We start from the raw sequence: 14,014 nt of genomic DNA on the forward strand, positions 1-14,014 counted from the left end.
GAAGTTAACCATGATGGGAATGTTTCTGTCATTGAAAGAAACTATACATCAAGGCTTTTATTTGGGAGACAGCATGTCTACAATCACCGGTTATGGAGATATAAAGAAATATTTAGGTTTATCATTCCTGTGTAAATATATTTGATGTGATTAGCCTGGTCCACTGAGACGATCTAGGAAAAAAAAAGCAACCCTAAGAGCAATGAGCACTCCTAGATCCCAGGTTTTGGTTTCTTTCTTCTTCTTCTTCTTCTTCTTTTTTTTTTTTTTTGGTTAAAATCCATTCATTTATTTTTGAGAAAGAGAAAGCACACACATGTGTGCTAGGAGGGTAGGGACAGAGGGAGAGGATCTCCAAACAGATCCCCAATGAGCACAAAGCCAGATGCGGGGCTTGATCCTATGATCCATGAGATCATGACCTGAGTTGAAACCAAGAGTCAGGTGCTCAACTGACTGAGCCACCCATGCATCCCAGAGTTTCTTTTCTAAATACCATTCTCACTAAAAGGAAACAGAGCTCCTTGAAGTAATGGCTGATTTCAAGGCTCATCAGGGGAAGTAAAAGGGAGACCTGGAATGTCTTATGTCAGATGCAAGAAGTGCTCATAAAGTAATCTGTGAAAAGGATACAGGAGACTCTATGTACTATAATGGTAGATATGCACCATTACACATTTGTCAAAACTCATAGAAATACCACATCCACAATAAATCCTAATTTAAACTATGGACTTAAATGGTAATAATGTGTCATTGTATGTATACTGATTGTGACAAAATTACCACATCGGAGAGATTTTGAAAGTGGGGGTGGCTGTGTGCAGGTGGAAAATACTGGAAATCTCTGTGCCTTTCACTCAATATTGCTTGAATCTAAAACTGCTATTAAAAAATCTACTCAAAACAAAACAAAACAAAAACCCCAAAAAAGAAAGAAAAGAAAAGAAAAAGAGAAAAGAAAAAAGAGAAAAGAAAGCACACAGGATCCCACTTGCAAGGGCTTCCAATGGACAAACCTGAGTGAATTTGAGGATCCAAATAAAGAATGATTTAAGAGACTAAGTTAGCAAAATATGAGATCAGACTGACATAAATAAATTAATGAGAGAGAACATGAAGCTCCCTTATAATGGACTATCACCCATAAATGTAGAAGAAATGATGGAATTAGAAAGTCACCATTTTGAAGCCATTATAGGAATAATAGTTTCAATTAAATACCATCCATGATAAAAGTAGTAGATGAATGTTTGAAGAAAAACACAGTATTTATACAATCGCAAAGGCATCTTGCACCAGTCACTTCTTAATTACAAAATGAAAAACAAAACTTTATAATACATTAAGGCAGTGAACACAAGTTCAACCAAGTGTTCCAGGTGAAGGTCACCAACACTGGGGCCAAGTGCCTCCTGATGTGATGAAGACTTGATGCAAATTTCCAGGTAGAGGTTCCCGTTCAGAGGGTCTGATTTAACTGGAGAATTGACATTGGAAGCAAGCTCCCCAAAAGTTCTGATGTAGACCAGACCACCAACTGCCGCGTTTATGGCTGCCTTTCAAGTACTGAAGAGAGTTGTGGCTGCATGCTTCTGGAAAGTGGTTCTGGCTACCATTTATATCTGAACATGTGTCTTTCTTCAATTTGCAGAAATTCCATCTGCTAAAAATCTTCCTCTACATCTCAGAACCACCCCTTGCCTCTGAACCTCCCCATTGCAGGCCCTCAGAAGCTCTCCTTGCTCACGTTTATGGGTGTCTGTTTCTTTAGAATTCTGGGAGTCAATCATCAGTTGGAGAAAATCCACTCGGTGCTGGAAGTAGAAAGAGAAGTTTCAATGGTAAAATGTCACTTATGAAGTCAGAAATAAATCAGGGGTACGGTATCTAACTTCTTTCCTGAGAATATTGCCCCTTTATGGCCAGAAGTCTGAATACTGTTGTCTGAGTCATCAGTGAAAAAAAAATCCAGATATGAAACTTGCAGAGCAGACTGTTTCTCTGATAGGAATCCAGCCATCATGTCCAACTGATTTTTGGTCCTTGCCCTCTCTGATCTTTAGCTCATCTGGCTTTTGACCATGGCTTTCTGGCCAAAGAGTTGTCAGCTCCCTCTCCTGTCATGCCTGGTTCCTCAGGAGACAGTCCCTGACTTCAGTTCTTTTTTTCTCCAGCTTCAATTCTTAATGAATGGCCACATAGATCAATCCCCTGACCTCTGCTGAGTCCACCAGCAGCCTCTGTGTCAGCATCTTCCAATGCCCCACCCTTCCAGAACTCTGGAATCTTCAGTGACATCCTGAGGCACCCAACCCTGTATCCCTGTCCTACATACATCCTTATTCTGGCTGCCAGGTCTCAAGAAGGCAAAGCAGGCTCAGCCATCTTGCTGTCTCCTGCCCACTCCAGCCTGTCACAGGCTCAAATTTAACACAGACACCAGGTGTCTGATAGGAACTACACTGGAGAATGTATAAAGTAAAGGCTTGAAATTGAAGGGATGTCTGCCAATATAAGATATGGCAAAATTATACTACCCGGAAAATGATTTTTACATAGTGATTTTTATCCTCTGACAATTTATTGAGGGGAAGTGGTAGTTTTTCTCTCAACAAATTTTATGCAGTGACATACTAATTGCCATGCTTATTACTAAATTTTAATTGTTGTCTCTTTGGCTCCTAAACCTCCACCTTCTTCATTCTGCCCAAAATGATAGAACTCTTCTGATCTGAATACTGCAGTTCTCTACCCACCCTAAAAAAAAAAAAAATATAAGAGGGGCACCTGGGTGGCTCAGTGGGTTAAAGCCTCTGCTTTCGGCTCAGATCATGATCCCGGGGTCCTGGGATCAAGCCCCACATCGGGATCTCTGCTCCGCAGAGAGCCTGCTTCCTCCTCTCTCTCCCTGCCTGCCTCTCTTGCCTACTTGTGACCTCTGTCAAATAAATAAATAAAATCTTTAAAAAAAATACATAGAAGAGCACACATCAGATGCACACAGCTCAATTATCAAAAAGTAAAATACTGCATGTTAATGATCAACAGATTTACCTTTTGTTCATCTTTGACACGGCTTTCTTTCATCCTTTTTACAGATTTTGTAAAAAAATCGGTAACACTCTTCGGAAACACAGAGATATTGAATATATCAAAAACCGGGGTAAGGAATGGAAAGAATACTGTAAGGAAAAAGAACAACAGAAAGCACAGTGAAAATGGAAAATTTTCCCAGAGCAATTATAATTTGGTCTACCAATTAGAAAAGCAAAAGACACAAGGAGTTATTGAAACTAGGAGTCATTCCCTCTATGACCTTTCCTCCAACTTTCAAGCCAAGGACTAAGCCGGTGCAAGTCATATGTAAGGGCCGCCACTACAGTAGTGAGATCAGCAGCCTCTTGGATATCTCTGGAGTGACTAAAGGAACAGGAGAACATTCCTGGATCTCTTAGCCTTTTATCTTTTGGACTAGAGCCTCTTGGGATAAACCAGACCATGATATGCTACTTCAATTAATTGTACCATTTAAGAAATTGTTGTCAGGATGCAAATAATGCAGAGTATGCCCTTCAACTGCAATAGAATAAAATTAGAAATCAAGAACAGAAAGAACATTAGGAAATTCACAAATATGTAGAAATTAAACAGGACACTGCTATATAACAATGGTTCAAAGAAGAAGTCAAAAGGGCACTTAGGAATTCCCTGGAGACTGATAACATGTGTATGATATACCAAAACTCAAGGGATGTAGCAAAAGCAGTCACCAGAGAGAAAAACTGCTATATGTCTACATTCAAAATGGACCAAGATCTCAAATCAACAATCTAACTTTCCATCTTAAACATGCTGAAATAACAAGACCAAACTGCACATTAAGCAAGCAGATGGAAGCAAACAATAGAGACAAGAGCAGAAACTCATGAAATGAAGAATAAAAAACAATAGGAAAAAAAAATCAAGGAAACCAAGGCTGATTTCTTTCAAAAGATCTTTAGCTAGATGATCAAGAGAAAAGGAGAAAAGATTCAAATTCTATCATCTGAAATGAAAGGGGAGATTTGTGCTAACATTAAAAAGATTTTATTTTTTTCATTTAAAAAAATTTTATTTAAGTTCAATTAATTAACATACAGTATATTATTAGTTTCAGAAGCAGAGATCAGTGACTCATCAATTGCATGTAATACCCAGTGCTTATCACATCACATGCCCCCTCCAATGCCCTTTACCCAATTACCCCATCCCACCACCTACTTCCCCTCCAGCAACCCTCAGTTTGTTTCCTGTAGATAAAAGTCTCTCATGGTTTTTCTCCTCCCTCTCTGATGATTTCCCATTCAGTGTTCCCTCCCTTCCCCTATGATCCTCTTTGATCCATAGAATCCATAGGATTCCCTATGATCCATATTATGTTCCACATATCAGTGAAACCATATGATAATTGTCTTTCTGTGATTGACTTATTTTGCTCAGCATAATACCCTCCAGTTCCACCCATGTCGATGTAAGTGGTAATTATTCATCCTTTCTGATGGCTGAGTAATATTCTCTTGTATATATATACCACACCTTCTTTATCCACTCACTTATCGATGGACATCTTGGCTCTTTCCACAGTTTGGTTATTGTGGACATTGCTGCTATGAACATTGGGGTGCAGGTGCCCCTTTTTGTATTCTTTGGGTAAATACCTAGTAGTACAATTGTTGGGTCATAGGGTAGCTCTATTTTCAACTTTTTGAGGAACTTCCATACTGTTTTCTAGAGTGTCTGTACCAGTGTGCATTCCCATCAGCATTGTAAGAGGATTCCCCTTTCTCCACACCCTTGCCAACATCTGTTGTTTCCTGATTTGTTAATTTTAGCCATTCCGACTGGTGTGAGGTGGTATCTCACAATAATATGGTGGTATCTTGTAATACTACGAACAAGAACATGCTAATAGATTAGGTAACTTAGACGAAACAGAAAAATTCCCAGGGAGATACAAACAGGAAACGGACATAAAAAAGTAGACAATCTTAAAGACAAGAAAAACACTGAGTTAGTAGTGAAGAAACTCTACTACCAAATATTGAAAGTAGAATCAACACCAATTCTGAATAAATCCTACCCCAAAGAGAGGAGGATGTAGTATTTCCAGACATATTCTATGAGGGAGGTATTATCCTGATACTAAAAACAGACAAAGGTATCATGGCAAAAGAGAACTATGGGCCAATGTATCTTCTGACACAGATGCAAAAACCCTCAACAAAATGCTAGCAAACTGAACCCAGCAACATACCAAACAAAGGAAGGATATACTATAACCAAGGGGGGTTTATCCCAGCAATGTGAGTTTGTGTAATACACCATATCAGTAGAATAAAACACAAAAATAACATAGTCATCTCCATAGGTGTGGAAAAGTACTTGACAAAAACGCAATACCCTTTTGCAATAATTACACTCATCAAACTAGGAATAGAAAGGAATATTCTCAGTCTATTAAAGGGCATCCATGAAAAGCTCATAGCTAACACCATACTTAACAGTGAAAGACTGGGCATTTTCCCCTAAGAGTAAAAACAAAACAAGGATGTCTCTATTGCCACTTCTATTCAACACTGTACTAAAGGTCTAGCTGGGGAAGTAGGCAAGAAAAAGAATAAAAGACATTCATATAAGAAATAAAGAAGTAGGGGTACCTGAATGAAAGGGGAGATTTGTGCTAACATCCTGGGTGGCTCAGTGGGTTAAGCCTCTGCCTTCAGCTCAGGTCAGGCTCTCTGCTCAGCGAGGGGCCTGCTTCCCTCTCTCTCTGCCTGCCTCTCTGCCTACTTGTGATCTCTGTCCATCAAATAAATAAATAGTATCAAATAAATAAATAAATAAAATCTTAAAAAAAAGAAATAAAGAAGTAAAACCATCTGTATTATCAGATAACATGATGTTTTATGTAGAAAATCTGGAGGAATGAACTAAAAATCTTAAGAACTGATAGAGTTTAGCAGGGTTTCAGGATACAAGATCCACATACAAAATCAATTGTATGTTTATATGCTGCCATGAACAATCCAAAAGTGAAATTAAGAATAAAACTCCATTTAGAGTAACATTGAGAACAATAAAATACTTAAGGATAACTTTCACAAAAGAAGTGCAAAACTTATGTTCTAGAAACTACAAAAGTTGTTGAGAAAAATTACAGAAGATGCATAAATGGAGAAACATCACATGTTCACGGATCAGAAACCTTAACATTGTCAAGATGACAAGGTTTCCTGAATTGATCTACAGATTAATGCATTCTGTTGTCAGAATCCTAGCTGGGTACTTTGTAGAAATCAGCATTCTAAATTTAAAATTCATATGGAATTGTAAGTGACCCAGAATAGCCAAAAACAACCTTGAAAAATGAGAAGAATAATGTTGTAGAACTCCAGGTTCCCATTTCAAAACTTACCACAAAGCTATGATGATCAAGGCAGTGTGGTACTGGCATAGAGATAGGAATACAGATCAGTGGAATTGAATTTAGACTCTAAAAATATACCTATGTGTTTATGGTCAGTGGAATTTTGAGAAGGTTTCTGAGACCATTCAATGGAGAAAGACAGTCTTTACAAAAAATGGTGCTGAGACAAGAGGATAGTCACATGCAAAAGAATGAAGTTGAATTCTTACCTTATACAAAAATAAACCCAAAAGGAATCAAAGACCCAAATATGAGAGCTAAAACTACAAAATTCTTAGAAGAAAACTCAGGCGTATTCATGACCTCAGATTTTGCAATGAATTCTTAGATAGAATACCAAGGTGGTGGGTATTATGGAGGGCACGTATTGCATGGAGCACTGGGTGTGGTGCATAAACAATGAATTCTGGAACACTGAAAAGAAATCTTAAAAAATTGGCCAACAAGCATATAAAAAGTGGTTCAACCTCACTAGCCATTAGAAAATGCAAAACAGGGGCACCTGGATGGCTCAGTGGGTTGAGGCCTCTGTCTTCGGCTCGGGTCATGATCCAAGTGTCCAGGGATCAAGCCCCGAATCCGGCTCTCTGCTCAGTGGGGAGCCTGCTTCCACCCCCTACTCTGCCTGCCTCTCTGCCTACTTGTGATCTCTGTCAAATAAACAAACAAAATCTTAAAAAAAAAAAAAAAGAAAATGCAAAACAAGAGCACACCCATTAAGGTGGATCATTAAAGAGACATTATTAAAAAAGACAGAAAAGTGTTGGCCAAGTGTTGGAAAGGATGGAGAAATCAGCACCTTCACACTTTACTACTGTGAATGTACAATGGTGTAGCTACTATGGAAAATAGTTTGGCAGTTCCTTATTGACTTAAACACAGAATTAACTACATACCTTAGCAATTCCACCCCTGAGTACATTCTGAAGAGACTTGAAAACAGGTAATCAAGCAAAAACCTGTGCGTGAATGTGGATAGCACCACTATTCACAATAGCCAAGAGCTGGAAACAACCCAAATGTCCATCAAATGATGAAAGGATATATAAAATGCAGTATGTCCTCAAAATGGAATATTTTTTTGGCCATAAAAAGAAAGAAGGTACTGATGCATGGTGCCACATGGATAAACCTTGAACACATTACACTAATGAAGGAAGGCAGCTACAAAGATCAGATGTTCTATGGTTCCGCTTCTATGAAGAATCCAGAAGAAGCAAATCTATTAAGACAGAAAGATTATTGGCTGCTTAGGACTAAGGAATGTAAGTAGTGATAGTAAAAAAGTACAGATTTCTGAGTTGACAACAATGGTCTAACAATTGACTATAGTAATGGCTGCCCATATTTTTGAATGCACCAAAACCTTTTTTTTTTTTCCAGTTTGAGTTTACAGATACACAGTATTATACAAGTTAAGGTATACTGAATAAGGCTTTGACATGCATATATGAAGAGATGATTACCACAATAACATGTCTATCATCTCATGTATTTACAAAATAAAATTTTTAATCCTTGTGATAAGAACTTCTGGGATCTACTGTCATAGCAACTTTGAAACTCTTCACACAGCTGTGTTAACTATACTTACCCTGTTGTACATTACAAGCCAGTACTTTTTTATCTTATAATCGAAACTTTATACCTTTTCATCACCTTCATTCAATTCCCACCCCTGTAACTCCTGCCTCTAGTAACCACAAATCTCACCTTGTTTTTGTATGAAGTTGGTTTCAGGGGTGGGGGGATGTTTGATTCCATATAGAAGTAAGCCCATACAGAATTTGTCTTCCTCTAACTTATTTAAGCTCCATCCATGTTGTCACAAATATAGGATCTCCTTTCTGTTATGGCTAAATAGATTTCATTGTGTATGTATGTATATACGTGTGTGTGTGTGTGTGTGTACACATTTTCTACATTCATTCATTGATAGATACTGAGGTCATAAAAACCATTGAATTTTATATTCTAAATGGGTAACACATATAGTAAGTGAATTATATCTCAATAAAGCTATTGTAGAAAGAAAGAAAAAAGTGAAGGAAGGGAGGGAGGAAGGAAGGGAAGAGAAAGAGAAAAGAAAAAACAGTAGTGTACATACATATTAAGAACAAAAGTGGGTCAAAGAACTCAAATCTGAAGAGCTTCTTGGCATTTTCCACGAAGGGATCCTGTGGGTTGTTGAGAGAATCGATGTTCACGCCGAACGATGTGCTGGTAATCACATCCATGCTGTAGGCCCCAAAGATGCTGTGAGAGAAAGAAAAAACATGTATAATTAAAATCACCACCTCTTTACTATCTTAATCCAACACATGCAGCAAAAAGTGCACATAGATTCCGACGTCCAGACAAGACAAAAGCCACACATTCAGAACCAGCTGCTGCATCATCTGAAGAGTCTAGATGCCATCACCCTCACTCATGAGTGCTCGTGAGGTGCCAGTGATGCAGCTGGCCTTGTGCTGGGGGTGATGGGGACACTGCGACATGTTAGACACACCTCTGAGCTCCAGGAGCTCAGTCACGGTGGGATAGAGACCCAAAATCGGATAAATTACAGTAGTGTGTTTTGAGTATGGGCAGCAGAAGGTGGATAAGCACTGTGTCTGAGCAGGACAAGTGGTGGGATAATTAACTCTTCCTCATGGAGCCACGAACTGTGAAACTGATCTGGATCTTCTCTCACTACAGTATCTGTGCTCAGAGCTGATTTCTCTTCAGCATACCACAGAACACCAACACCCTGTTCTGCACTGCCAGGAACACCATCCCTTCTTCCCTACACCCCTGCTAAGGCTCCTGAAAGACCCACTCTCTCTCATCTCCACCGACCTGGGATTGCTCTGAGGACTCACTCATTTCTGGAAAATGGAAGAACTCTGAATGTTCCCAGAAAAATAGTAGATCACTCCAAAACTGGTTCATGGAAGCCCATAACTAAGTGATCATATGCTCCTCATTTTCACAGGACAACCCAGTGTATACCAGTTATTCCTGCATGATTAAAAAATACCCAAATTTAGATAATAAATGACTACGCACGCCCTGTGGTCAGCCAACCCATACCCTGTGTGTAAGACTTTAGCTCTTTTGAGGTTGAAGGAAGGAAAAGTGGTAACAAAAGTTAACATTTAGCATTTTGCAAATATCCACCAAAAAAATCATGAAACTTTTTTTTTAAAGGTTTTATTTATTTGACAGAGAGAGATCACAAGTAGGAAGAGAGGCAAACAGAGAGAGAGAGAGGAGGAAGCAGGCTCCCTGCCGAGCAAAGAGCCCGATGTGGGACTCGATCCCAGAACCCTGAGATCATGACCTGAGTGGAAGGCAGAGGCTTAACCCACTGAGCCACCCAGGAGCCCCAAATCATGAAACTTTTAAAAGTTGTTCCATATTCCACCTTGTAACTTTCCGCCCCACCCACTGCCTGCCAATATGCATCTTCCCCTCCCACCACTGCACACATTCTACTCTCAAAACTTCAGAACAATTCTGTTTCTTCACTTCAAGAACGTATTTTGGTCTTCCAGAATAACCAAAGTGACAATTAAGTAGATAATTTAATCCTTGCTCCCGAAAGCAGGAGCCAATCCTTTCTCTTCTGGCTGCCCTGCCTTTCCAGGTGAGCTACCTCTTCGTGGCTCACCCAGCGGAGTTTAACACCACACGCCTACTTCAGCTTGTTTCCTGGAGTAAGTCAACAGTGAGAACTGGGCTTTACGGCAGCAGCTGGAAAGTGTCGTGACAGAGTTGGAATCCCAGCAACTGGACTCCTACTTACTCTTTAAAGTTGATAGGTTTGCCTTTCTCTGCCTCCTTCCTCAGGTTCCTCACCAACATATCTCCATACTGGCCAATGATGGGGAACATCTATACACAAAATATACCACCACCTGAAGTTAAATTGGAAAATCAAGTCCCAGAATGATCTGGCTTTCACAAACATGGAGCAGTATGGGACTTTTTAAAAAAATTAAATTGTGTTTACTCAATTAATTTTTTAAAATTAATTGTTTTATTTTTATTTTTAATTAATTATATGTATAAAAATTATATATAAATCTATAAAATCTATAAAAATATAATATAATAATAATTATTATTTTTAAAAGATTTTATTTATTTATTTGACAGAGAGATCACAAGTAGGCAGAGAGGCAGGCAGAGAGAGAGAGAAGCAGGCCCCCGCTGAGAAGAGAGCCCAATGCAGGGCTCGATCCCAGGCCCCTGGGATCACAACCTGAGCCAAAGGCAGAGGCCTCAACCCACTGAGCCACCCAGGTGCCTCATAATTAATTATTTTTAATTAATTGTTTAATTAATTTAAATTATGTTACTCAACATATAGTGCAATATTGATTTCTGGAGTAGAATTCAATGACTCATCGCTTTCATACAACACCCAGTACTCATCACAATAAGCACCCTCTTTAGTAACTATCACCCATCTAGCCCCTAGCCCACCCACCTCCCTCCATCAACCCTCAGTTTGTTCTCTCCTTAAGAATCACTTATGGCTTGCTTCCCTCTCTCCTTTTTTTCTTTTTTCCTATTCCCATACGTTTATCTTTTTTCTTTCTTAAATTCCACATATAAGTGAGATCCTTGGGAAAAAAAAGATGTGGCATATATACATAATGGAATATTATTCAGCCCTCAAAAAGAATGAAATCTTGCCATTTGCAGTAATGCAGATGGAACTAGAGTGTATTATGCTAAGCAAAATAAGTCAGCCAGAGTAAGAGACATTTAATGACAAATCTTATCTGTGTTTTCTAGGACAGAAAGAGAAAAGACCATTTTTAGGAAGCCCAAACATAGCATACTTATTTACATAAGTAAGTTCTTATTTCCTACCTGTCCCCACATGTATTCCTTAACTTTTTAATTGAAATCCTCATCTTTCTTACCTCTTTGATCTTTCCACTGGTGAAGGTTGGAGACAGCAATGTTCGTATTCTTTTCCATTCTTCATCGTCAGACATAGAGACGGAATTTTTCATAAATCCCACTGGACCAAGAAACTAGTCAAAGAAAAACATTTTACCCCACATAAGTTTTGGAGACCTCCAAGTTTGTAGAAAATCTGTTAATAGGTGTGAATTACTCACCAAATATTTAGTGACTGCCTACTTAATAGTAGGCCATATGCTAGATGCTTAATAGATATTTATCCCAAATGCTTAGCTTCCTGCAAGGTTGAAGGGGGCATCCAGCCACCTGATATGCTTTCCAGCTTTTATGTCCCAGTTTCCTTTCCAATATAAAGATGGGATGGAATAATTTGGTAGGGAAACTATATCTCTAGGGGAATGCACACAATTAACAACTAGTACATTCTCTTAAGCTATGCAGAGTAGAATTGCAAAGATGGAAGGCAGCCAAATAGACTGGCAATGCATCTTGCCTCAGAGCAGTTCAGTCTTTACATATATGTACAGCATGCACATCTGGAAAAACAGATGTCTTGATATACTGATTCTTTAAAAAAATAATACTGAAGACTAAAACCATTAGGAATCTATATGTTATTGTGAAGAAATGGTACAGTTACGTGGAGATCTTTTCCCCCTGTATTTCTCCAAAGGGACAGAAGGAAAAAGAGATAATTCTATTTCTCAGCTCGGGACTGGCCTACCAAGCTAACTATCTCCAATCTTTCCCCCATCTTCCCAAACTCTATGCATTCATGATAAAAATTCACAAAGAACAGAAGGAACTTTCTCTGCTTAATAAAGAGCATCAAAAACCCTACACCTAACATCACCTCAGTGAGGAAAGACTGACGTGATATCACGAAGATGATGGAACAGGACACTCCAGCCTCTGTCACCCCACAAAGGACAACAATCAGACAGCTATCCACAAAAATAGGCCTAAGAGCTTAGGAGTCTATTGTAGGAGTTTCAACAACACTCCTGGGGCAAAACTCTTGAGAAGAACTATACAAGAAAAGTAGGGGAGATTAGCTTCATTTTGCCTGCATCACCCCATGACCCAGGCCGGCACTGCTCAGCACCAAGAGGACACCCTCTGACCTGAGATAGTTCCCCTTCCTGGTAAATGGGCAGAGGGGTGAGTGGCCATTGGCCCCACCCCTTCAGGGCATGGTACAAATGATGCACTTTGGTTTCACCCCACCCAGAGACTGGCATGGCTGACACATCTAGACACAGCTAGGAGCAAAGAGGGACAGGACTACCAGCATTAGCCACCTGGCATGAGCGACCATGTTTCTCTGTGTCCTGTTCTGCCGAAGACCCTAGCAGCCTGAGCTGCTAAGGAACCAACAGCAGGTACAGTACCATGCACCCTCTAAGATTTTGCTGTTGATGGTCTCACAGTTTTTCATATTCACAGACTCCAGCTGCCTGAGTCCAGCTCTGCTCCCTCTGCCCCTACTGGACTTGCCTCAGCCAGCATCACCATTAGCACCCTGAGCCCTGAAAATTGCACCAGAAGCCACCCTGGCCTCTGTGACTGGACATAGGTACAACACCAGCCCAGATCCTAGCAGCTTCTCAGTTGCCTAAGGCCAGGCCTGACTCCTGTCACTGGACCGCACTGCCACATGAGTCCATAGCAAAACCCTGTACTTTGCCAGCCTGACTCCTGTCATTGGACCGCACTGCCACAGGAGTCCACAGCAAAACCCTGTACTTTGCCAGCCTGAACTCCGGTCACAAGCCCCAGTGCCATGCATGCAACAGTGGCTAGCCCCTGAAGTCACAAGAGTGCAGACAGACAGCACTCAGTGCTACCTATGTGCCTGCATTTGTCCTTGGCCCCTGCTGCTGGGCCTAGCCCTCGTTTGGGGCATGTGCCTCCATTCAGTGCCCACAGGTGAATGTGTGTGCAGCACCAACCTTGGCCACCATTCTGCCTGCCCCAGTCCACTGACGCTGTATCTGGAGGTGCTACTGAACAGGCAAATAGCAACACGGCCACAATGAGCCCCCACAGCTCTTGCTCCTATGGACCAAGCAGTTGCTGATGTTGTGGACCCCAACTGCCTAAGCCAATCACACTTCTCTGCGTTTGAAGTTACGCAGTCAGAGCCAGGGAAAAACATGAAAATAACTGGGGAAGAAAGCCTGCAGGATTTACAGGACATCACCAAGTGAAACAATACATTACGGGAGTCGCACTAGGACAAAATTTAGTGGGCAGAATGCTTACTTAAAGGAACAATGGCTGAAAACTTCCCAAACCTAGGGAAATATATGGAAATCTGGAATATGAAGGTTAAAGGTCCCCAGTCAACAAACGTCCTCCACGCTATTCTTTATGTTCCACATATAAGTGAAACCATATGATAATTGTCCTCTGCTTGACTTATTCCACTCAGCATAATTCACTTACATGTGGAACATAAGGAACAGCATGGAGGACATTAGGAAAAGGAAGGGGAAAATGAAGGGGGGGAAATCAGAGGGGGAGACGAACCACGAGAGACTATGGACTCCAGGAAACAAAGTGAGGGTTTTATGGGAGAGGGGATGGGGGAATGGGTTCGCCCAGTGATGGGTATTAAGG

General features: G+C 40.3%; 1 protein-coding gene across 2 annotated transcripts in view; it reads right to left on the reverse strand.

The window, feature by feature from the left end:
* The window catches only part of LOC116876447 (cytochrome P450 3A12-like), a 46,189-nt gene that overhangs the window by 17,261 nt on the left and 14,914 nt on the right, over positions 1-14,014 (reverse strand). The window contains exons 5-9 of one of the 2 annotated variants that reach the window (XM_032872624.1): positions 11,389-11,502; positions 10,260-10,348; positions 8,577-8,725; positions 3,058-3,185; positions 1,751-1,817 (exon numbers count right to left, since the gene is read on the reverse strand). In XM_032872624.1, coding sequence (XP_032728515.1) covers positions 1,751-1,817; positions 3,058-3,185; positions 8,577-8,725; positions 10,260-10,348; positions 11,389-11,502 — 547 coding nt within the window. The remainder of the gene's footprint in view (positions 1-1,750; positions 1,818-3,057; positions 3,186-8,576; positions 8,726-10,259; positions 10,349-11,388; positions 11,503-14,014) is intronic. The other variant, XM_032872625.1, reaches the window with a different exon arrangement.

This window comes from Lontra canadensis, unplaced genomic scaffold (genome assembly GCF_010015895.1).
Source record: "Lontra canadensis isolate GAN:19392208 unplaced genomic scaffold, GSC_riverotter_1.0 scaffold45, whole genome shotgun sequence".
Lineage (NCBI taxonomy): Eukaryota > Metazoa > Chordata > Mammalia > Carnivora > Mustelidae > Lontra > Lontra canadensis.